The 25,995-nt window shown below is 41.0% G+C and overlaps 2 protein-coding genes across 2 annotated transcripts; both read right to left on the reverse strand.

Annotated features, from left to right (window-relative positions):
• Window positions 1-146: 146 nt before the first annotated feature.
• Window positions 147-9,257, reverse strand: LOC118362379 (probable histone deacetylase 1-B). The gene is made up of 13 exons (XM_035742658.2): window positions 9,089-9,257; window positions 6,771-6,883; window positions 6,525-6,642; window positions 6,295-6,369; window positions 5,991-6,129; window positions 5,695-5,836; window positions 5,412-5,504; window positions 4,883-5,132; window positions 4,392-4,500; window positions 3,959-4,089; window positions 849-1,043; window positions 639-690; window positions 147-558 (listed from the first exon to the last, which is right to left on the reverse strand). The coding sequence occupies exons 1-13, from the start codon at window positions 9,138-9,140 to the stop codon at window positions 531-533; spliced, it is 1,497 nt and encodes a 498-aa protein (XP_035598551.1). The 5' UTR covers window positions 9,141-9,257; the 3' UTR covers window positions 147-530.
• Window positions 9,258-9,506: 249 nt separating this feature from the next.
• LOC118362378 (proto-oncogene tyrosine-protein kinase LCK-like) lies at window positions 9,507-23,224 on the reverse strand. Its single transcript, XM_035742657.2, has 12 exons — window positions 22,933-23,224; window positions 20,069-20,178; window positions 18,656-18,716; window positions 18,454-18,544; window positions 18,149-18,250; window positions 17,707-17,960; window positions 17,352-17,504; window positions 15,777-15,956; window positions 13,193-13,269; window positions 10,688-10,841; window positions 10,380-10,511; window positions 9,507-10,227 (listed from the first exon to the last, which is right to left on the reverse strand). The coding sequence occupies exons 2-12, from the start codon at window positions 20,171-20,173 to the stop codon at window positions 10,022-10,024; spliced, it is 1,515 nt and encodes a 504-aa protein (XP_035598550.1). The 5' UTR covers window positions 20,174-20,178; window positions 22,933-23,224; the 3' UTR covers window positions 9,507-10,021.
• Window positions 23,225-25,995: the final 2,771 nt, after the last annotated feature.

Consider the following 25,995-nt stretch of genomic DNA (forward strand, 5'->3'; position numbering starts at 1 on the left):
TAATTCTATCCTCCGGACAATATTGCTCAGAGTAGCTTTAGCCGGTAACACAGAATGAATACATCTTTAAGAAGTGGACTTCATGTCATGCTTCAACTATGTTTCCAAAGACACAGGACAACAGCGGGACAAAATACAAAAGGGGGTACAAGAGATGTCAACATATTTATGATTTAAATTAAATCTGAAATTTATAAAATGCATAATATTTTGTGCCAGGCCTTTAATATACTGTAGACAACATTTGTTTGGGTAAGGGGAGCAGTATTGATAGGATAAATCTAAATGGGCTTAAAGCATACAAAAACAGCAGTACTTATAAAAATTGCAACATTAAGTATTCTAGAAAATACATGTTTAACCCATTTCAATCTGGAGGGGTGGGATTTTCCCTTGCAGCAGCCAGTAAAGGTGACTGGTCTGGCAAACAGGACTTCTCAACAGGGCCTGGTTTCCCAAAAGCGAAATAATCCATATCGTTATAACGAATTTAGCCTTCAGATGCTTTAAAAAAGATGGCTAGGAGCTCCTCACGGTGTCTTGGACTCCTCTTTTGGCCTGTTGAACAGAGGGAAAATGACTTCAAACACATTGACTATCGGATATTCCCGAAACATTTAAAATGAATGTTTTCTAACCCCTTTGTTGTGTCCATTTTCTCCTCCTCTGGCACCTTTTCTTCTTTAACTTCTATCATAACAAAGAAGCAACAAACAATTATCCTCAATGTACAATGGGACATGGTATAGAACTTAATGTTTATGAGGCTTCAAAATGTTAGATGACTGCAGTTGTGCACCACACAAAAAGCATGAGCATTCCACACGAATGAGAATTGATTGAGATACCTTTCTTGTCATCAGCTTTCTTGTCATCGCCTGCTTTCTTCTCTTCTCCCTCTTTTTCTTTGTCTTCTTCAGTCTTTGTTCTCTTGGCTTTCTTGAAGCTCGCAGCATTTCTCCGTCCGCCCCCTTGACCCTCAGCCTCGTCCTCAGAGTCTGAGAACTCCTCGTCACACGCTATCCTCTTGTCGTGGGCGCGAACTGCACAAGAGGACATGAGCATCTCAGACAATGATTTGCGTGGCGGGGGCATATAGAAGGTATATTTCTCATATGTTAATTCTGAGAAAAAGTAGGCATGCCAATGGTGCAAAGATTGTGTTACCAAGAGACGCATGTGTTGTGGCTGTGTTTGTCAGGTTTTAAAACTTGTAGGCTTGTAGCAGCAGATACCCTAGAGGATAGAGTGTTGTACCAGTAACCAAAAGGTTGCTGGTTTGAATACCCGAGACAAAGGTGAACAAAAATCTGTGTCCTTGAGTAAGGCACTTAAACCCTAATTTGCTCCAGGAGCACTGTACTACTATTGCTGACCCTGTAAAACATTTCACTGCACTTTGTGCATTCAGGAAGCAGACCCCTGGAATTTTTCCACATTTTGTTATGTTACAGCCTTATTCTAAAATGGAGTAAATCGTTTGTTATTATAGAGGGGAAAGTAAAAACAGGTTTTAAGCAAATGTATCACATTTACTAAGTATTCAGACCCTTTACTCAGTACTTTGTTGAAGCACTTTTGGCAGTGATTACAGCCTCAAGTCATCTTGGGTATGACACTACAAGCTTGGCACAACTGTATTTGGGGAGATTCTCAAATTCTTCTCTGCACATCCTCTCAAGCTGTCAGGTTGGATGGGGAGCGTTGCTGCACAGCTATTTTCCGGTCTCTCCAGAGATGTTTGATCGGATTCAGGTCGGGGCTCTGGCTGGGCCACTCAAGGACATTTAGACTGGCCCCGAAACCACTCATGCGTTGTCTTGGCTGTGTGCTTTGGGTCGTGGTCTGTTCGGAAGGTGAACCTTCACCCCAGTCTGAGGTCCTGAGTACTCTGGAGCAGGTTGTCATCAAGGAGCTCTCTGTACTTTGCTCACTTCATTTTCCCTTCGATCATTTACTACCGTAATTTCCGGACTACTTTATTCCCACGCTTTGAACCTCGCGGTTTATACAATGACGCGGCTAATTTATGGATTTTTCCCGCTTTCACAAGATTCATGCCGCCAAAAAACTGAGCACCATCACATAATGTGACGTAAATGGAGCGCGCTCCAACTTCCCATCGTTCTGATTACGGTAGTAATTTTGTCACCCTAATCATGGCAAAGACACGGAGAAATGCATATGATGCAGCTTTCAAGTTGAAGGCGATCGATCTGGCTGTTGGAAAAGGAAATAGAGCTGCTGCACGGGAGCTTGGCCTTAATGAGTCGATGATAAGACGTTGGAAAGCAGCGTGAGGAACTGTCTCAGTGCAAAAAGACAACAGCTTTCAGAGGGAAGAAAAGCAGATAGCCCAAAGTATTTGCAGCCACTCGACATCAGTGTAAATCTTGCATTTAAGGTGGCGCTCCTTGTTCAGTGGGAGTCTTGGATGACAAGTGGGGAGAAATCCTTCACTAAAACGGGCCGCATGCGAAGAGCAACTTATGGTCAAGTCTGCCAGTGGGTCCTGACAGCGTGGAGCATTGTCAAAAAATCCACTATCATCAACGGGTTTCGAAAGGCTGGACTGCTGCGTGTTGAAGGGGCAGCATGAGCTCAGCGGGGTATTTGCCTCCGGATGAAAGTGACGAGAGCGACAATGAAAACGATCCAACATCGGATGAAGCAATTCTGAGGCTATTCAACTCCGACACCGAAGGAGATGGCTTCAGTGGTTTCAGTGCACAGGAGGAGGAAGATAGTGACCAATGACTTTCTTGGTAGGCCACTGTTTCATTTTTGTTACAAGCCGTGTTTCGTTTAAAGGCTGTGTAAAGTTCATTTGTTTCAATGTACCGGTAGGCACCTGCGGCTTATTTATGCACAAAATACATATTTTTTAATAATTCAGTGGGTGCGGTTTATATTCAGGTGCGCTTAATAGTCCAGCAATTACGGTAGTCTCCTAGTCCCTGCCTCTGAAATACGTCCCCACAGCATGATGCTGCCACAACCATGCTTCACAATAGGGATGGTGCCAGGTTTCCTCCAGACGTGACACTTGGCATTCAGGCCAATCTTGGTTTCATCAGACCAGAGAATATTGTTTCTCATGGTCTGAGAGTCTTTAGGTGCCTTTTGGCTAACTTCGAGCAGGCTGTTGTGCCTTTTACTGAGGAGTGGCTTCTGTCTGGCCACTCTACCACAAAGGCCTGATTGGTGGAGTGCTGCAGAGATGGTTGTCCTTCTGGAAGTTTATCCCAGCTTTATAGAGGAACTCTGGAGCCATGTCAGTGTGACCATCGGGTTCTTGGTCACTTCCCTGACCAAGGTCCTTCTCCCCCGATTGCTTAATTTGGTCAGGTGGCCAGCTCTAGAAAGTGTCTTGGTCGTTCTAAATTTCTTCCATTTAAGAATGATGGAGGCCACTGTGTTCTTGGGGACCTTCAATGCTGCAGACATTTTTGGTACCCTTCCCCAGATCTGTGCATCGACACAATCTTCTGTCAGAGCTCTACGTACAATTCCGTCAACCTCATGGCTTGGTTTTTGCTCTGACATGCACTGTCAACTGTGGGGCCTTATATAGACGTGTGTGCCTTCCTAAACCATGTACAATCAATTGGATTTGCCATAGGTGGACTCCAATCAAATTGTAGAAACATCAAAGATTATCAATGGAAACAGGATGCACCCTAAGCTCAATTTCGAGTCTTATAGCCAAGGTTCCGAATATGTTATTAAGGCATGTTTATTTTTTATACATGTTAAAACATTTCCAAAAACCTGTTTTCACCGTGTCATTATGGGGTATTGTGTGTAGATTGAGGGGGAAAAAATATAATCAATATTAGAACAAGGCTGTAATGTAACAAAATGTGGAAAAGGTTAAGGGGTCTGAATACTTTCCAATTGCACTGTATTTGACCCCCCCATTGTCAGCTGGGTCTAAACATTTGGACAGGGGACTTACTGGATATCCGTTTGTTAGGGTCTTCCTCCTCCTCGTCTCCACTGTCCTCCTGCACGGCGTCTTCTGGGATGGCCTGCATCTGGACCCCCGGGGCGTGGGGCAGCATTCGTAGGTTCTCAAACAGACGCTGCCTGAATGGACACATACAAGTGAGATGCATTAACCTACGTGACATCACTTCAACTAACAGTGGCAAAAATACCATCAAATATACACGCGGCAAGGATAATATGTATAACAAGTGCCGTAATATGACATATGTGGTATCTGAAATTACCTTGTCAATAACTAGCTTACATAACGGTTATTGTTTATGACCCAAATCTAAAAACATTACTTCATTATGACTAATAGTATGATTGTGAACAAAAATATTGTTCTAATTATGTACAGTAGGTATAAAGAGCACAACAAAGTGTGGTCAACAACTCACTTGATCTTCTCCAGGTAGTCGTTGGTGTTCTGGTTGGTCATGTTGGAGGGACTGATGTGCAGTTTGAAGTCTGGCCCAAAGTACTCAAAGTAATCATTGTATGGAAGCTCTGTGGAGATAAATTCATGTTATCAACACAGTGACATACATCTACTGTAGTGGAATCTATCCTAAAACACTCATGCCCCTCTCGGACCTGTCAAATACTACTGTAAACATAGTAACGCTAGAAAGTAAAAGTACATAAATCAACAGTGCAGCAGGATGGCTCTAATAAAAAATGTGAGCTGGAGCACAGCCAGAGAAAAGTATTTAGTGTAGAGGTGCTAATGGCAAATAAACTATAACGTTACACTTTTTTAAGAAGTCTCACACTATATATAAACTCCCAGTAATTTATTGGGTAAAACCCCAAAACTGCTGCCTTCAGGGCCCCTCAAAAATGTGTGTGCAACCATTTATTTTTTATAGCTTGCAGCAGGAGAGCTCACCGTTTGGTATGGAGCTGTCTAGGGCCACGGCTGTCTCATAGGTCCAGCAGCGGGCCACGTTCCGGATGGTATAGCCTCCACCACCCAGCATCAGCAGGGGCAGGTTGAAGCTCTTCATGTACTCCACACACTTAGCATGGCCTTTGATGGTGAGGTTAAAGCAGCCAAGCCTGTCTCCCGAGAGAGAGTCAGCTCCACACTGAAGAACCACTGCACTAGGCTGGTACATCTCCATCACTTTAGTCATGATCTGCGCACACACACAGACATAAATTAACATTTTAGTCATTTAGCCGAAACACTTACCCAGAACGGCACAGTTGAATGCATTCAGTTGTACAACTGACTAGGTATCCCCCCTTCCCTTTCAGATGCTTCTGAAAGCTGGTTCCACCATTGGGTTAGCAGGACAGAGAAGAGCTTGGTTGGCTAAATGGAAAGTAGAATGTAGTCTATCTACACTTGGGTCTGTTTGAGTTACAGGGAGGAGAGATTAAATACAGCCAAGATAAGAAGTTAGTATACTTACAGGCTTGAATATGGCTTCGTAAGACTCGTCATCTATCCCATCTCTCAGAGGGTAATTCACAGCATAGTACTTGCCTTTCCCTGCGCCAATATCCTTGAGAAATAAAAAAGCAGACTCAGTCAACTACAAATGTGGACACAAGCTCTGACCAACAAAGCAATTATGAAACTACAATCACCAGGCCGTGAAGTTTTCTAAGTATGAATTAAATCTATCCTTTGGACATCATTTAATAAACAATGCCACCAAATTGCATCCCCCGATGATGACATGACAGCCTCACCCTCAGGTCTCCAGTGCCGGGGAAGTACTCTCCGTACTTGTGGAAGGACACGGTCATGACCCGGTCTGTGGTGTAGAACGCTTCCTCCACTCCATCTCCATGGTGAATGTCAATGTCTATGTACAGAACTCTCTGGTGATATCTGGGGGAAGAGAAGATTTACCATCAACAGGTTGAATAAAAATCTCCTAAATAATATGGTGTACCAAAGTGAAGTTACTATTGAGATCCGTTAAGGTATATCATTCCCTACATTTCACAAACTCGATGAACTGCAGTGGAGAGGTTGTACTCACTTCAGTAACTCTAAAATGGCGAGCACAATGTCATTCACATAGCAGAAACCTGACGCCTCAGACTTCTTGGCGTGATGGAGACCTCCAGCCCAGTTAATAGCAATGTCTGTCTGCTGTTTGTTCAGCTTCACCGCTCCAGCTAAAACACAGGGGAAGAGAAGCCAATCAGAGAGCATGAAACTATGGCTACATTCTTGTAATGGACAGTCACAGAAGAGGCCAAGTAAGCCAGAGAATATTCCATCTATCCAGGCAAAATGTGTCTCACCTAAAAGAGTAGACCTACACCTGTATATTAACTTACCAACAGAGCCTCCTGTTGAGAGCTGGCAGAACTCAAACAGGCCATCAAACACAGGGCAATCCTCACCAACGTTAACTATATGAGAATTGCAGAAAATGTGTTATTCTCAAAAACATTAGGACAAAGCTGGCCTAGAGGCTTTTCAAAGTATTTATTTCTGACTTTTCATGGGCTACTGCTCAATTGTATAGGTATATTGAGACATGATGTCCTCTTTGCCTAAAACTCACATCTCTGCATCTGTTTGCTGTACTCCGACATGTTGTCAGGCCGGATGGAACGCAGGAACTTGATGTAGTCGTCACTGTGGTACTTGGTCATCTCCTCTCCACTGGCTTTGTGAGGTCGCTGAGACCGACAGGGAGAAGATCAGTTACTGAGACCTCACTACCTAGGTATTAACCTTTCAATTCAGAACTATTGAGTTTGCAGGATTTCTGCTGCTCTTATAAATAGTTCCAGGATTCTCAACATACGTATATCTCCATCTTTCTGTAGAGACCATAGTTCAGCAAGAGGTTGTGTGTCATGCGGATACGGTGTGGCTTCATGGGATGCCCCTGGCCATAGTAGTAATTCCCAACATCACCTTTGAAGGAAGAAAGTGGACATCAGCAGATGTCCAATGAATTAATCTTAGCTAATGGTTCTGTACAGCCTTTTATCTACTGTTGTACTTCATTTGATTATAAAAAATATATACAGTACCAGTCAAGTTTGGACAAACCTGCTCATACTTTTTTGCTATTTTCTACATTGTAGAATAATAGCGAAGACAACAGTATTAAATAACACATATGGAATCATGTAGTAACCAAAACAAGTTTAACAAATAAAAATATTTTATACTTGAGATTCTTTAAAGTAGCCACCCTTTGCCTGGATGACAGCTTTGCACACTATTAGCATTCTGTCAACCAACTTCATGAGGTAGTCATCTGGAATGAATTTCAATTAACAGGCGTGCCTTGTTAAGACATGAAGGTCAGTCAATCTGGAACATTTCTAGAACTTTGAAAGTTTCTTCATGTGCAGTCGTACAAGAGTTCAAGTAACAGACATATCAACATCAACTTTTCAGAGGAGACTGTGTGAATCAGGCCTCCATGGTCAAATTGCTGCAAAGAAACCACTTCCAAAGGACACCAATAAGAAGAAGTGACTAGCTTGGGCCAAGAAATACAACAATGGACATTAGACAGGTGGAAATTTGTCCTTTGGTCTGATGAGTCCAAATTTGAGATTTTTGGTCCCAACCGCTGTGTCTTTGTGAGACGCAGAGTAGGTAAACGGATGATCTCTACATGTGTGGTCCCACAGTGAAGCATGGAGGTGTGATGGTGTTTGCTGGTGACACTGTCAGTGATTTATTTAATATTCAAGGCACACTTAACCAGCATGGCTACCACAGCATTCTGCAGCAAAGCACCTCTCATCTGGTTTGCACTTAGTGGGGGTTATCATTTGTTTTTCAACAGGACAATGACAATGTAAGGGCTATTTGACAAAGAAGGAGAGTGATGGAGTGCTGCCTTAGATGACCTGGCCTCAACCCAATTGAGATGGTTTGGGATAAGTTGGATCACAGGGTGAAAGAGTGGAAGATAAGCAGCCAACAGGGACTCAGCATTTGTGGGAACTCCTTCAAGACTGTTAGAAAAGCATTCCAGGTGAAGCTGGTTGAGAGAATGCCAAGACTGTGCAAAGCTATCAAGGCAAAGGGTGGCTACTTTGAAGAATCTAAAATATAGTTTGAATTGTTTTACACTTTAGTTACTACATGATTCCATGTGTGTTATTTCATAGTTTGTGTCTTCACTAAAAACAAGTGTCCAAACCTTTGACTGGTCATGTTTTTTTTTTGTGTACTGTGTACTTGTTTTACATTTACTGTATTTATTGATAAACATCAGAATTTCACTGCACCCGCCATAACACCTGCTAAACGGTGTATGGACCGAAAGTGATTTGCAGTAACAAACCATTTTTCATTGATTGAAGAGATACTACCTAGAATTACGGCAGTCATATCTACTTGGGAACCAGCATGTCAAATTCATTCAAAAATTTTAATATTTTTTGTTGTTGCGTTTTAGCTAACCCCAACTCTTTTCCAAATCTTCATCTGCTACGTGTATTCTCCTAAAACTGCTATGAAAAGTCAATTCTGACAAAAGTTCTAGATGACCATTTTGGAAATGAGGCCTTTATCCAAAATCCATTAGTATCACTTTAGATGTAACAATTCTGACCAACGTATGCACATTTGAGGAGAATGGACGGTCACTAAGCAAGCAATCTGGCCAATGCAACGAAACGATGCATTTTTTTTGCAGAAAATCCCTATAAATCGAAAGGTTATTACGTCTAGGAAGTGAAATATGGTAGCTAGTAGCTAACGTTGTTAGCTTGCTAGTATAGCTAGCTAATGTAGCGCTAGCTTAGTGCTTTTGTGGAGTCCAATGCTTGCATAAGCTAATTAACGTTAGTTGGCTAACTAATCGGTTCTACCTTTGTACAAGCTAGCTACCAAGTTAACCGAAAATATACACTGTGGACAAGTAACGGAACTTGACGTGAATACACAATGGAGAATAATATTTGATAATAGTGAACATTTCTCAAAGACCAACGTACAGAATTTGGAAATGCCTCGCTCTTTCACAAAGCTAACGTTAGCTAGCTAGAGATGCTGCACGTTTGCACTAGCTAATTTGACCACAACAAATCTGACCATTTGCACCATTTTTAACATGGCACATTCTACTCGATGTATAACAAAATTAGTACATACCATCGTAATAGTAGCACACTTTTTTCTTTGTTCCTTGAGAACTCAGCGCCATTTTACATCACAGACGGGCGAAAAGCGGCAGCTGTACTTGAGAAAAGGGGTGTATTACTGTGTAGAACGTCACTTGAACCAATCAAGTGGTAGTTTACAATGTAGACACATTTATTTAACTAGGCAAGTCAGTTAAGAACAAACTCTTATTTCAATGACGGCCTAGGAACAGTGGGTTAACTGCCTATTCAGGGGCAGAACGACAGATTTGTTCGGGGGTTTGAACTTCAACATTCCGGTTACTAGTCCCAACGCTCTAACCACTAGGCTACACATCCCGCCACAACAAGGACGGTTTTGGATTTCAGGTAGGCATCTTTAAAATAAAATAAAAAAAAAAAAAAAAAAAAACTTTTGACACTTATTGTTAATGTTTACATTCCTTTTTATGTTTTACTTGACTTTTTATTGAATGAGCACCATTGACATTTCATATGAATTTCTTGTCAATGGCATTAACAGGTAAATGAACAGAGTAGACCTAACATTTGTGCTTTTGTAAGATACATCATGTCATCTTCCATTTATAGTCTTCAAACGCATAGCAAAATATACAAATAGATTATAGCAATATCTAAATAGTACAAAATGGAACAAATTACATGAAATGTCAAAGAAATTAGAGGATACAAAAGTACTGTGGTATCTTCCTTGAGCTCTCTAAAATGTTACACTAAATATGCTTTCATTGCATCCTTCTTCCAAAGTATTAGGTGTATTTCTGTCTGTCTACAGAGCCTAAGATTACAAAGTGTGTTTTGAAAGGAGATCCAGCAAGGTTCTCAGACAGACAGTATTAAAAGCATGTAAACTGGGATTATATCTCTGTGTTTTAACAGTTGGAGTTAATGTCCTCTCCTCTCCTCCCCATGTCTGTATGCCTTAGCAAGGCTGTTCTTGGTACTGCCTCTCTGTTGCTGTGAAGAAGTCCTCCAGAACGCTCCTCAGGTACTCAAAGGTTGGCCGATTCTCTGGGCTCTCATTCCAGCACAGGTTCATAATATTGTACAGACCTTCAGGGCAGTCCTCCGATCGGGGCATCCGGTAGCCTCGCTCCAGGTTCTGGATCACCTCTGGGTTACTCATGCCTGACAGTGAGAGAAGACAAGAGATGGGGATGCAGTCTGGCTGATAATATGGGAAAAGTGTTGTATTTTGGTGAACAAAATATGTCATTTTTGAGGATTACTTTATACAGGTGCTATTTGGAGAATGGTGTGGAGTATTCTTAGTCAAATACCTGGATATGGGATACGACCATACGTCACTATCTCTGTCAAGAGGATCCCAAAAGACCACACATCTGACTTGATGGAAAAGGTTCCGTAGTTTATAGCTTCAGGTGCTGTCCATTTAATGGGGAATTTGGCACCTGAAAAGTGAAATAGGTTTACTTTATGGTTATGTTCATTTCAATAGCACCCTATGCATTCTACATGAACACTTGGTGGGGCTATAGTACAGAGAGAGTTCCTGGCATAGCAGAAAGCACTTAGAACATTCAAGCACATTCATTTTTATAGTGTAAACTAAGGAAAGTCATCCTACCCTCTCTGGCTGTGTACTCGTTGTCCTCGATGAGTCTTGCAAGTCCAAAATCAGCAATCTTACAGATGAGCTCATCAGACACCAGGATGTTTGCTGCTCGGAGGTCCCGATGGATGTAGTTCTGTTCTTCAATGTAGGCCATTCCCTCAGCCACCTGCAGGAGGCAGTACAACATAAGGAAGGATTTCTTTTTTCACCTTAATTTACCACGTAGACTCGATGAGAACAAGTTCTCATTTACAACTGCGACCTGGCCAAGATAAAGCAAAGCAGTGGACCCAAACAACAACACAGAGTTACACATGGAATAACAAACATACAGTCAATAATACAATAGAAAAATGTTATATACAGTGTGTGCAAATGAGGTAGGATAAGGGAGGTAAGGCAATGAATAGGCCGTAGTGGCTAAATAATTACAATATAGCAATTCAATTAAACACTGGAGAGAATAATGTGCAGATGTTGAGTGTGCAAGTAGAGATACTGGGGTGCAAGGAGCAAAATAAATAACAGTATGGGGATGAGGCTTAAAGCTAGTGAGGGAGATATGAATCTCCAGCTTCAGTGATTTTTGCAGTTCGTTCCAGTCATTGGCAGCAGAGAACTGGAAGGAAAGGCGGCCGAAGGAGGAATTGGCTTTGGGGGATGATCAGTGAAATATACCTGCTGGAGCGTGTGCCACGGGTGGGTGCTGCTATAGTGAGCTGAGATAAGGCAGGGCTTTACCTGGCAAAGACTTATGAATACACTGTGTGTGTGTGTGTGTGTGTGTGTGTGTGTGTGTGTGTGTGTGTGTGTGTGTGTGTGTGTGTGTGTGTGTGTGTGTGTGTGTGTGTGTGTGTGTGTGTGTGTGTGTGTGTGTGTGTGTGTGTGTGTGTGTGTGTGTGTGTGTGTGTGTGTGTATTAGAGACAGACAGGGCAGAGGAAGATTCATTCCTGTGACAGGGAGGTTCCCACTTCCCCAGGTCAAATCTCTGTTCCTCACCTTGGTGCTCCCTCAGTTTTCACAGGCAGGTTATAATTGTGGCTGATCTAATCATATTTGTCTTTACCTTAAATTAATTGAATACAAGTAAAACCATAACATTTCCTGTTTGAGAAAAATTAGAATGATTATGAAACATATGATGGTTTGAGTTTGCAAGTATTTCTGTGGTAGCAAGGAGTGTGTTCTCACCGCCCCCTTCATGTACGTGTGTGTTTAGGCAGACATTGGTGCATATTTCAGACGTAATAATCTCACAGATAGGCATCATGGGGCCCGAGGTCCTTGAGAGAAAACAGAGAGGTGCGTGTGTTGTATGAACTTGACCTCATCATCATGCCCAAAAATGTCTACATTTTCACTCACTAGCTCTAGGGTTCATGTTGTTTCACTGTCTGTCACATAACACAAAAAAACCCACAGTATAACACAAAGTCTTCATCTTCAAGAAGCCCCGACCCTGACCTGGTAGTAACCCTAACCATAGCCCTAACTATCTTAGATGCCCCTCTGCCCTCACTTTCAGTTGATGTGAAGATTTTCTGGCTCTAAACAGGCAGCCCTGCTCTCAATAGCACGATACACTAGACAGAGTTTGCACTGTTGGGCCAGTCATTTCTTACAGGACTCATTTGAATTCTAAATCCAATTCCATGGCAGTTGGGTTCTTACTCACTACGCGCTCACAGCAACTTATGATGTTGAATGCCATCAGTGTTCTAGCTATTGCTCAGGAACGTTGTCTTTTTCCATAATACCTTCCATAGATTAGGCTCTTCCTCTGTAACAGGCGGCTTTGAAAGTACTCTGAGCTTGGCTAGTTGGCATCCCTGTAACCCCATCACACCTCCATGTGGCTCAATTTCCATTACTGTGAATGAGAGGTACATAATTGAACCCTGAAGAATGAACAGTGATGCTGAAATGTTGGTAAATACCCATGAAATTGCTGGGAGTATACATGGAGTGTGCGACTTTCTTTATTTTGATAGTTTATATTTTATTCACTGTTAGTCATCACCTCCACACAAACTATTATTCTGGGTGTGCGCCAGCTCGTGTTTTTTAATATAATTGAACCATAACATTATGTTAGTGTAGCCCAATTAAATTAGATGTCGGTGTAAGCAGATGTTCTCCCATCTTTGGCCCGATATTTGGCCGTCAAACTACTCCTAAGTAATTTGTCCTTATATGAGTGGCTCAAGCAGCGATACAGCTGCTTTCTTGATATAATGAAGTTCAAGGGGTGAGTAACACAGTGGTGGTGACACAGTTAGATTTGTGTCAATGTGTCTAGTCTTATGGTGTTATTGTTAATAAACCTTTACACAGGGGTCTCCATTGTTACAGTGAGATTAGTATAAGCCTCATAATAGCAAGGGCTGTTTCCTGTCGACGAGGATCATACAGAGAGAATAGAAAATGAAAGAGCGAATGGAGGGGATAGTGAGACAGAGTTTGGGAGACAGTGTATAGAGAGCTATTGAAATTGAAGTAAAGAGCAGGGGACTTGCCTGAGACGCCATATCTATGAGGGTGTTGATGGGTATTATGGATCCCTCGGACGTCTTGAGAAAATCTACAAGAGCGCCTGTAATAAAGTGTGATTCAGTTATTCAAATGACAGATATGGGTCTTTCTATAAACTAGGGTACCAGTGAATATTTCCTACATCGGACAACTTGTTACAGCTGTTGATAAGTCATTGATAATAATCAGCAGATTTTTTTCTTCATGTCATTACATTAAGACATAAGGGGATCATAGTTCAATTAGACATTGAACTTGAACCCTGTAAGAATCATGGATCTCGCTGTTGGACAGTTTGTTGTATAGAGATATCAGAAATGTAGTGTAGCTACATAACATTTAGTGTCTGTCTCCTTATGGTATTGCGTGAAAACTGTTTTCATGGGCACACAAATCCAAAATAATGTAGGCATTGCAAAATCGAGTGCATCTAACCAAAATAGCTACCATACCTTGATACTTAAAACCTAAATCGATACTGTCATTAATGTGGTTCTTCAGTAATTATGCATAATACTTGTTGAATGCCATTTGGTGTCCAATTGGTTAGTTACGCTGTGATATTTTCACACTTCATCATCTGATCCAGGAAGGAATTTTCCGATTGACAGTCAAGTGAGGAACAGCTGTTGTGATATGGGAAGCGATGCAACAACAGCCCAAGTGCTGGAAAAAAAGGTGTTTGTGAGGAATGTCCAGAATATATATTGTGCCTGGATCCACATTGAATCTAATATCCCGAGTGAATTGGGCTTAATCATCTGTTGTTGTCTGTTTCATTTACAGCAGGGTCTCGTTAGGTTTAACAGAGAAATCATCAAGGTAATGAGTTCATGTTTTCTAATGTTTTTGTACCTTGGATTGGACACCGGGTCTACTGTGAACACTTGTATAGGACAGACTATTGAGCAACACCCAACGCTATTCATGTCAGTTATTCTGGATAAAAGGACAACAAATGACATCATCTAGTGGGCTTATTCACAACATGATCTGTTAATGAAATAACATGACAAATACATTTTGTTTTCCATGTTACACCTGCAATTCTAAACAATACAAGTGGCTTGAATTAGCCTATTAAACATGAATTTGTACTGGAATAGGCCAAGCCTTGAAAATCAGACATTTCCTTACTTGGTGCTTGAAAAGTTATTGTAATTATTGTAGCCAATTTAGAAGTTCTCCTGCTCCCTTTTATAATTACCCGTGATTACATTTTTTATCCGTTTTTGTGAGCGATGTGGCTACTTTTGTTTGTTTCCCGTCACTTCATTTAAAGGGTGTTGCATGACTCTGTTGTGGTAAAACCAAGCGCGGTTATCATGAGGACGACACCTAATGTTGGTTTCAACTTGGTGTCCAATTCAAATCCATCCATAAAAAAATGACCTGTTTTTGGGTCACTGTCATTATAAAAAGTGATGATGAGATTCAAATGTTGAGATGAATTCTACCGCTATTCATGGGTTTATTATGTGTCTCTGTTGAGAGGATGGGAACATCACGCCTTCCTTTCTAGTGACAACAGAGGCAACAATTGTGTCTGTGAACACGTGAATCACAAACAAAGAGACAGTTTATAGAGGACTAATACAAAGGCCCGACATTCACTAGCTCAGAGCACTTGCATACTGAAGATGTTGATGCACGAGGAACAGTGTCTTCCAATGTGCTTTGTTATTGTCTATCGCAATGTAAGGCCTTCAAAAAGGCAACAACAAACTTTGAGGGCAATGTGAAAACATACAGGTGATATACTAACAGTAGTCAGAGGTTAAGACCGAGGCTACTGGAGAGAACATATTGGTATCAAAATATGTTGTTATTCTATGAAGTTACGTTTTCAGTCTCAGTCTGTGTGCAGTGCAGTGCACCTGTAACCATGGTGACATTTTTGTTAGTCTGGGTTTTGCTACCCTTTTACAGGCAGCCTCTCTTTGTTGTGTGAGGAGAGAAAGAGAGTAGTCACTGGACAGTGGCTGAAAGGCCTCGCCTGACTGGGGGATTATGGGGGTTGAAGGGGGTGGGGGGGGGTCTGTGTACTGACACAGGAATGGAGCCACGCGTCCATCGGGGTTGACACAGGTCCCATCACTGAACAATGAGACGGTGAATCACCACTCTCCTATTTGACATCACTTTTTTCCCGTCAGAACAGACTTCCCTTTGGTGTGTAGACATCAGAGGCCCCGGCTGGTCGATTTGATTATTTTAGTTTAAAAAAAAAAAATCTTTATTTAACCAGGAAAGTCAGTTAAGAACAATTTCTTATTTTCAATGACAGCCTGGGAACAGTGGGTTAACTGCCTGTTCAGGGGCAGAACAACAGATTTGTACCTTGTCAGCTCGGGGGTTTGAACTTGCAACCTTCCGGTTACTAGTCCAACACTCTAACCACTAGGCTACCCTGCCGCAGGCAAGTGCCGCAGGTTCATCAAAATAGAAGAACAGAACTGAAAAGAATAGGATCAAGGTTACCTATTGTATAGGGAGTTAGTCTTACCCTGAAAGGCGAGCATTGACCATTAGCCTAATAACAATGTAAACCTAGATAGTGACACCCACCGTTCTCCATGAACTCTGTGATGATGTAGATGGGCTCCTGGGTAACCACGGCGAAGAGGCGGACCAGGCGCGGGTGCTGCAGCTCCTTCATCAGGTTGGCCTCGGCCAGGAAAGCAGCCATGGACATGGTGCCCACCTTCAGGTTCTTAATGGCCACCTGTCTGTGGTTGTTGTACAGACCTGCAGCATAGAGGAAGGCCATTGGTGATACAGTAAATAAATATACAGTATATAGTAATACTACTATCACACTACAGTGTAATTATTCAGTAGTGTAGTATACGATGTGTAGGCCAGTTGAGTCAGTTGAGGACATGCAAGTTCACTATCGGTCACTCTCAACTAGTTGAGTTATATAACCTATGCTGTAATGGTGAGAATCAACTTGTTTTGTTATTGAAAGCATTCTTCTCTACATTTTATCTAAAACAAAAATGGTGATGAAGTTTTTTCCAATCTGACATGCATGGATAAACATTTAATCTGAAACAACAATCACCCCAATGATGTGGGTGTATTCAGTTGCTGCTGTTCGGATGAGGAAAGGAAAAACAATTATGTTGCCAAGATCGCATGCAGGAGGAAGTTGTTAATACAAAGTTCCATGGCAGGCTATTTTGAGGTCTGATACAGGGGGTTGTTTTGAATGTAGCATTGTGTTCACATACATGAAGATGGACGATAGGGAAATCTCCCGCTTCCATGGAAAGTAGTGTGGAGGGTTTAGATTATATTAAAATATATTCTCACCATCAAAACATTGGAGTTTTTTGTCTAATGTTTGATTTTAGGGTCACAATGTGAGGGGCAATAGTAAATATTGTAATATAGACACACATGTATGAACTAATATAGGCATGTGAAGAGCTTCCGAGAGACTTATCTACAGACTGGTTTTTGACTAGATCTTCAACCTAGAACGCTCACTGGCTCTTGCGTAATCCAACTGACACCTGACATCAATCCCAAGAGACTTTATACCAGCTCAAACAAGCCCTGCAGTCATGGCAGTATTTAGGAAATTACACACAATACAGAACTAAAGCCTAAACTAAAGCTGCTCTGGCAGACACAGAGAGAGACAGGCCCAAAGCCAGATTGAGCAACTGGTTGCTTTATATCTAGGGAATCGATGTAAACCAACACACTTATTTGTATTCTGAAAATGTCCACTGTGGTTGAATATAGCCTGAACAGTGGTGGAAAAAGTACCCAACTGTCATACTTGAGTAAAAGTAAAGATACCTTAAGAAAAGAGGACTCAAGTAAAAGTCACCCAGTAAAATACTACTTAAGTAAAAGTCTAAAAGTATTTGGTTTAAAATATACTTTCTTGTTTTTTAAATTTACGGAAAGTCAGGGACACACTCCAATATTCAGACATAATTTACAAACAAAGCATACGTGTTTAGTGAGTCTGCCAGATCAGAGGCAGTATGGATGACCAGGGATGTTCTGTTGATATGTGTGTGAATTTGACTATTCATGTCCTGCTAAGCATTCAAAATGTAACGAGTACCTTTGGGTGTCAAGGAAAATTTATGGAGTAAAAAGTACAATATTTCATTTACTCACCCATCCAGACTTCCCCAAACTGCCCGGCCCCGAGCCTGCGCTCCATCTTGAGGGACTCTCGGGGGATCTCCCATTCGTCCTGCCACCAGGGTTTCTGGGGCACACGGGACTGGCAGGGTTTCATCAACCGGGTGCACAGGCCATCCGCCTCACCTGCAGACACATACAACACAGGCAGAGTCAAAGGTCAAACAATGCCACCACATTTTAAAACAGATGAGTATGTGCACTATGGATGGTATGGTAATGGTTTTTGGTACCAAAGCTATATGTATTGTTTGGCTGATGTATTATTGTGTTCTGACTGGAGGCATCGCTCCAGGAGTTCAGACAGGATGTGAGTCATAGCACGTACGTGAGTGATGCTGGACCAGCTCTTTCAGGGAGTTGAAGGATATCTTTGCGGTGATGTAGAAACCACCAGTATCCAAGTTGCGGATTCGGTAGTGCTTGACCGTGTCTCCCGTGTTCGGATCAAATTCCCTGACAGACAAGGAGAAGGAGCCTTTGGTGGTCTCACTCTCTCTGACCATGAAGGAGCCCTGTGTGTTCCCCGGAGCTAGCAGGAGCCTCATGGCATCATTTCTGGAGAGGTTCTTGAAAAACCATCTGAAACACATGAAACAGGCGTAGAACTTCAACCAAAAACCACATCCCTTTCCCTTAACGGGTGTTGACTGTTGTGTATGGGGAGATGGTGTTGGGGTTGAGTAAGACACTGTTGGGGGATGTATGTTCTTCCTACGTGACTTAAAGTGAAATTAAATACAATTATTTGAGTTTCTGAATTGACTTACGTCTCCATCTCCATGGAGTTCAGGGGGGCCACAAAGTTGTATGGGATGAAGCCCTTCTGGCCTGTGATGAGCGACTCTGCCATGAACCACTCCGGGTCATCCCTAGACAGCACACAAAACAACAACACTTACATGAAAGTATAGCTGTTCTAACTAACACACACTATCTCACTATATCATACTTTCCAAGCCTTGGCAGTATGTCATGCTCCTTCAAACAACTACGCACTTTTGCATAACTACACAAATATACCACATCCTCTAAAAAGTAAATGGCATCATCACACATCCTCCACTATTCTTACTTATTGAGGATCTTCAGTTTGTCTCCCTTCTCAAATCCCAGGTCATCACTGTGGTTGGGTTCATAGCTGTATATGGCAACCACCAGGCTATCTGCACAACACAAAACCCGCATGGGTTAGGAAAACATAAACAGTAATGATCAGATTTGACCCACAAGAAGATGGCACATATTTACCCCCATATTCATGTATAAGAACATACCTGGTAGAGGGGAAGAGGGAGGCGTGAAATGAGAGGGGTATGGGATCAGTTGATCTGTGTACTGATAAGAGCAAAGCAGGTTAAGGTTCAGTAAAATAACCTAGGTTTCCACTTGAGAATTCAAAGATTGTCATTCAGTGTACGAACTATATGGAAGTTCAAGTTGTTATTTGCATGAGAACAGTAAATAGAAAAGTCTGGGGGGTTTCCACTTACAATTTAATTGATGGTAAAAAACAATTCCATTTTAACCAGATTAAGATTAAATTAAATTTAACAGGTTTTACGTAATGTTTACTTTGTGCCAACAAACTGGCTCACAACAAAATGGCATTCACATGTTCTCTTCTTCTGTATCTGTAATCTATAGTGCCTTCAGAAAGTATTCACACCACTTGATTTTTCCCACATTTTGTTGTGTTACATAATCTACATAAAATCTACACATTTTGTTTTGGTCAATAATCTACACAAAATACTCTGTAATGTCAAAGTGGAAGAAAAAATGTGAACATTTGTAAAGAATTCATAAAACATAAAACACTAACATATCTTGATTAGATAAGTATTCAACCCCCTGAGTCAATACGTGCTCGAATCACCTTTGGTAGCGATTACAGCTGTAAGTCTATCTGGGCAAGACCTTTCGATACCTGGATTGTGCAACATTTGCCCATTATTCTTGTCAAAATGCTTCATGCTCTGTCAGATTGGTTGTTCATCATTGGTAGACAACCATTTTCAGGTTTTGTCAAAGATTTTAAAGCAGATTTAAGTCATAACTGTAACTCAGCCACTCAGGAACATTCACTGTCTTCTTGGTAAGCAACTGCAGTGTAGATTTGGCCTTGTGTTTTAGGTTATTTTCCTGCTGAAAGGTGAATTAATCTCCCCGTGTCTGGAAGAAAGTGTACTGAACCAGGTTTTCCTCAAGGATGTTGCCTATGCTTAGCTCCATGCTGTTAATTTTTATCCTGAAAAACTCCCCAGTACTTAACGATTACAAGCATACCCATAACGTGATGCAGCCACCACTATGCTTGAAAATATGGAGAGTGGTACTCAGTAACCTGTTGTATTGGATTTGCCCCAAACATAACACTTTGTATTTGGGACAAAAAAGTTAATTGTTTTGGTAAAATAAATTCAGTTACCAAAAAAAAATCTAATTTTGTGAATGTTTACAGTCCAAATGAATTGCCCACACAAAAGCCAACTTTCCCCCAAATGATGTAAGTTGTCAATTCCCAAGCACTGACATGCACAACACCCTTTCAGGTAGACCATGGTTGCATAGGTAATATTCATTGATACCTCAATTAAATGCATATTGGGGATGTTTGTGTGTTTTCACATTCCACTCCAGTTACCCAGCCACGTCCAGACGCTATGCCGCCGTCGAAACACACTCACCAATTTAGCTGATTTGGGGGGAATCGGGCAGTTGCAGTGGTCACACACTTCGTCTAGGTTCTCTATCCAGTCATCATCATAATCTGAACTATAGTTGCATCCCATTTTACCTGGAACATAGACAAGTGTTTCTGTCAGTTTACATCACCACATAATAGAAGAGATTGATTGACAAAGTATAATAACAATTTTCGAATACCTGAGTTAAACAATATAGTTGCTTAGTGCCTCATACTTAGACTTGGTTCCCAAGAGACTTGGTGAACTAGATAGCTGTAGCTTATTATATTACCCTCTTAAAAGTAAAGAGTTGTTCAATTTCAGATCCCTTAAAATTTCAAATAAACAAAATCTTTAATAAGAAAAACTTTTTACCCAGAATGTCTTTTATTTGAACATTCATGTAAGCATCTAATATCCCTTAAGTCCCCAGCCCTGCACAAACAACTCAGGATGTCCTGATATGACTAAATCAGCAGAATGAAAAAATTAAGTAATAATCTCGGCCAGACCAAAAGGTGAAATGGATCAGGAGGTATTAAATATACATTCTTGTTTTTGTGTAGCTTCACATCAATACACAACAACCAGAGTGTAGCAGGATTTTTAAAAAATCCCCCATCGAAATACTACAACACATTGACATGTACACCTTCAGTGAACTGTATAGAGGCCTTGTCCAATAGTAATGTGATGAGGAACTGATCCATATACTGTGTAGTTTGCTGGGATATGATAGACTTAAGATGGTGACAGATGAAATGAAGAGATTTGCAAATAATATACACTATACTGTATATATTTCAGCCACACCTGTTGCTGACAGGTTTATAAAATCGAGCACACAACCATGCAATCTCCATAGGAAAACATAGTAGAATGGCCTTACTGAAGACCTCAGTGTCTTTCAACGTGGCACTGTCATAGGATGCCACCTTTCCAACAAGTCAGTTTGTCAAATTTCTGCCCGGCTAGAGCTGCCCCAATCAATTGTAAGTGCTGTTTTTGTGAAGTGGAAACATCTAGGAGCAACAACGACTGAGCCGCGAAGTGGTAGGCCAAACAAGCTGACAGAACAGGATCGCTGAAGCGCGTAGCGCGTAAAAACTTCTGTCCTCAGTGGAACACTCACTACCGAGTTTCAAACTGCCTCTGGAAGCAATGTCAGCACAATAACTGTTTGTCAGGGGCTTCATGAAATGGCTTTCCATGGCTTGCACAGAACTATGACCTTAACCCCATCAAACACCTTTGGGGTGAATTGGAACGCTGACTGCGAGCCAGGCCTAATACCCAACATCAGTGCCCGACCTTACTAATTCTCTTGTGGTTGAATGGAAGCAAGTCCCTGCAGCAATGTTCCAACATCTATTGGAAAGCCTTCCCAGAAGAGTGGAGGCTGTTATTGCAGCAATGGGGGGACCAACTCCATATCAATGCTCATGAATTTGCAATGAGAAGTTTGAGGAGCAGATGTCCACATACTTTTTTAGTGTAATTTAATGATACCTTTTTTGTTGAGACGCCAAATTACTAAGTGTTTCACAAGGTACATTTTGTGTTATAATTATTTTACTTCATTTCGGAATTAATCATAGTTTGGATTCTTTGATAGAAAATGTGATTATATGTAAAGTCACACTTATCCGGTGGTAAACCATGTGTGGCACGCTCTCAGTGCGGATGGAGTGCTCTACCCCTCAGCAGTACAGTATAACCCTGTGCTCTCAGGCCCGTTCTACACTCCTATCCCATTGTTCGGCTCATGTAACGGGGTCAGTGGGATAGTTGGAGTCGCCGCCTGTCCCAAGGGCACAAATCCGTGAGAAAATCTGACGGGTTGGGAAATGCCTGACCCCGGTAGCGATAGTCTACCCCTACACTGAGATGCTCAGGGACGGAATGGTGGAGGACGAGAGGGATTGTTTTTGGGTGACATCTCTTCTGCTTCTGTCTGGCAGCCTCTTACAGAAATAATTCTAAACAAAGTCAAAATGTTCCATTTGAAGGGATTCCCCTCTTGGTTTCGTATTTTAATCATATTCAGCTGCTGATGGACTGCCCTCCTCTCAAGGCCAAAGGCCAGATTGGTTTGTGTGACTCACAGTGTGCTGCCTTTGGTTTGTTGGCTTTATTATCATTACGTTGTGCTGCATTTGTCCAGACATTGTTTTTGATTCTGTCTGTTTCACCTCCACTCTCTGCGATGCTATGTGGTGTGATGGTCATACTGGACGTTGGACATTGGTCACACAGAGGTGGAGACTGGACACACTGCTCTTTAGGCTACCTAGTGGTACGACTAACCTGCATTGCTCTTCACAGAGGTGTATTCATGAATTACATCGACAAGATGGCCTTCCATAAGTACATCAACTGATCTGTCAGACTGCTCTGAAAATATGTTGTTGCTTTCATGAAATTATCACATTTTACATATGCATATTAGATACTCTATAGCTGTAATGATTTGCTATAAAGATGGATACTATATCACAAAGTCATTCTTGGTCACCAGATCCCTCCCTGACAAACAAAAACCCTAAACAATTGTGTGTCAACTTGTAATTAAAGCATAATAACCACAAGAATTGCGTTCACCAAACCAGATGTTTTAACTTAAATGACCAGTTTTCCCCTGTTGTTTTGTATGACCTTTTAAACCAAGCCAAATTTTGTTTTTTCAGTACAGTTAACATCTTCTCAATATTGAATATCGCCTAAACATTTCTGACTCTGCTCATTTACTGTAGAAGACAAGTCTATACATTGTGGTACAATCATCCTGATAAATTAAGCTTTCAATGGGAGAACACACCAATATAGATGAGTGCATTATATAGCACGTCAGGTTGAAGACGTACCTCATGGAACTTCCCCAATGTGTTCTTCAACAGGGTGTTAGCGATTTCACTGGTCTACAGCCAGAGCAGCTTTATCCATGATTTAGATATCTATATCTAGATATCTAGGATTTAGTAATCCTATCAAAAACAGCAACTAAGAATATAACACTACTTTTGGAGAGAACGTCAGAAACAATAGGATGTTGAGTGAGTTTTTCAGGCAGGGAGTTTTATATGTGAAGATCTCATCACTCACTCATGCATTGCCATCCAAACGTACACTCGCACACCCACACAGACACACACATATACACACGTGCACACACACCTCAGTGGGAGATATAGCAGCCCAAAGGGCTTCCTGTCGTTGAAAGGTTGAGGGTTGTTCTGCAGTGGCTCTGACAGGTGCTACCCATGCAGCTGTGTGTTACACAGGGAACATTAGGCTCCTCTGTAAATGGGTCAAGACAGTACCTCTCTCCTAGTGTGTGAATACTGGTGAATGCTCTATAATATTTATGACTGAAAATATGATGTATGATGTATAATGTATAAGTAATATCTATCTAGATGTAGCGTATATCAAGTTATCAAATTACTGTATTCTTGCTATGTAACTACTGTAAAAAAAGAAAAGTGGCATGTATGTAAAATGTGTGTATAATTTATTTTTGTCCTCCGAAGAGGGGGGTCCAATATCATTTTTAAAAGTACATAATAGATATTTGTAAATGTTCCATCGGTCACAATTATTTGTTTATTTTACCTTTATTTAACCAGGCAAGTCAGTTAAGAACAAATTCTTATTTACAATGATGGCCTACCCCGGCCAACCCCTAACCCGGATGACTCTGGGCCAATTGTGTGCCGCCCTATGGGACTCCCAATTACGGTTTGTTGTGATACAGCCTGGAATCAAACCAGGGTCTGTAGTGACTCTGCTAGCATTGAGATGCAGTGCCTTAGACCGCGGCGCCATTTGGGAATTGGGTAAGATCTTGGTAAATGAGAGTCTCAGGCAGTCGATAGACATTTTGATTCAGATCTTCTGTGTATCGCAATGAGACAGTTATTATGGGAAAATTTGTGTCATCAACATTTAGTTGCAATTGCCAAATGAGTCATTGGTCCCCAGTTCCTCTCTCTGGTCTCACTTCTGTGCCTCTGTGAGGGAACGTTGTCAACGCTGTGGACCACATAGCTCTTTGATGCAGTGGCAGGCTGCAACTTTAGACTCTAGAGCATGTACAGAAGTCAGCCCAAACATGTACAGGAAGTGCACTGAAATATGTGCAACTGTGACTGCCATGTGTGATTCTCACTTATTAAACCACTTAATTGAAGACTTTTTCTATTAATAAGAAGCATGAGTGTGTCTCAGAAAGTGTATTATGTATCCAGAAAACAATGTTTTATAGTTTTACTTTGTAAAAGGCACAGTGATGCCGAAACATTGGTGTTTTACCCAATACATTACTGGGAGTTTATAAACAGTGCATTCGGAAAGTATTCAGACCCCTTGACTTTTTCCTAATTTTATTACGCCTTATCTTAAAAAAAAAAAAAAATTAAATCCCTCATCAAACTACATGCAATACCCCAAAATGACAAAGCAAAAACAGTTTTTTAGAAATTTTTGAAAATATATATATACAAAAATAATAATGAAATATCATATTTACTGAAGTATTCATACACATTATTTACTATTTTACACCTGGGGTTGCTAAACATTATTTTTACCCATTTTATAAGATAATTACCGAAATGGAAAAAATCCAGGCATTTATAAATAACATCCAGTTTTACTTCATCAAATGCCTTTTAGAAATCAGCTATAAATACCATCCTGGCTTCTTATATGTTTCAGGATGTTCTATTATTTCTAGTAGTTGTCATATATTATCTCCAATGTATCGTCCATGTAAAAAACCTGTCTGGTCAGGATGAACAATACCTGGTAAAACCCTTTTAATTCTGATTGCTATGCATTTTGCTCGTATTTTTGCATCACAACATTGAAGTGTAAGAGGCCTCCAGTTTTTTAGATAGATGTCACGCCTTGGTCTTAGTATTTTGTGTTTTCTTTATTTATTTGGTCAGGCCAGGGTGTGACATGGGTTATTGTGGTGTGTGTTTCGTATTGGGATTTTAATAGGCATTGGGATTGCGGCTGAGTAGGGGTGTCTAGCATAGGCTTGGCTGCCTGAGGCGGTTCTCAATCAGAGTCAGGTGATTCTCGTTGTCTCTGATTGTGAACCATATTTAGGTAGCCTAGGTTTCACTGTGTGTTTCGTGGGTGATTGTTCCTGTCTCTGTGTTTGTTGTCACAAGATAGGCTGTATAGGTTTTCGCGTTTCGTTTGTTGTTTTGTATATTATTGTTATTTCATGTATCGTTCAAATTATCATTAAAGAACATGAGTAACCACCACGCCACATTTTGGTCCGCTTCTCTTCCAACAGACGAACGCCGTTACAATAGACTGGGTCTTTATATCTGCCATCTGGGTCTTGTTTTAATAATAGAGAAATCAGACCTTCCTGCTGAGTACCTGACAGACTACCATTTCTATAGGAGTAGTTAAAACAATCTAACAATGGAGCTTTTAGTATATCAAATAATACTTGATATACCCCTACCGTTATGCTATTAAGCCCTGGAGTTTTCCAAACTGAAAGGATTTAATAGCCTCAAAGTTATTCCTCTGTTATTTGGCCTTCGCACTGATTTTTCTGTACATTTGTTAATTTTCTAATTTTTACATTATTTGAATATAATTCCTTACCATAATCTTCATTCAGTGGGAAAGATGAGACTGAAAAGAGAACATCTGCCTAAAATAATTAGCTTCCTCTTTTAAAATATCATTCAGAGAATCATAGATGACTCCGTCTTCAGTAACGAGTTTCTGACAATTATTTTTGTTAGCATTCCTGTATTGGAGATTCAGGAAGAATTTTGTGCATTTTTCTCCATATTCCATCCAGTTTGCTTTATTTTTGTAATAGATTACATTAGATTGTTCTTGAATAAGTTCCTCAAGTTCTTTTTGTTTTTCTTCTAACTTAATTTGTATCT

The sequence above is a fragment of the Oncorhynchus keta genome, chromosome 29 (genome assembly GCF_023373465.1).
Source record: "Oncorhynchus keta strain PuntledgeMale-10-30-2019 chromosome 29, Oket_V2, whole genome shotgun sequence".
NCBI classification, from domain to species: domain Eukaryota; kingdom Metazoa; phylum Chordata; class Actinopteri; order Salmoniformes; family Salmonidae; genus Oncorhynchus; species Oncorhynchus keta.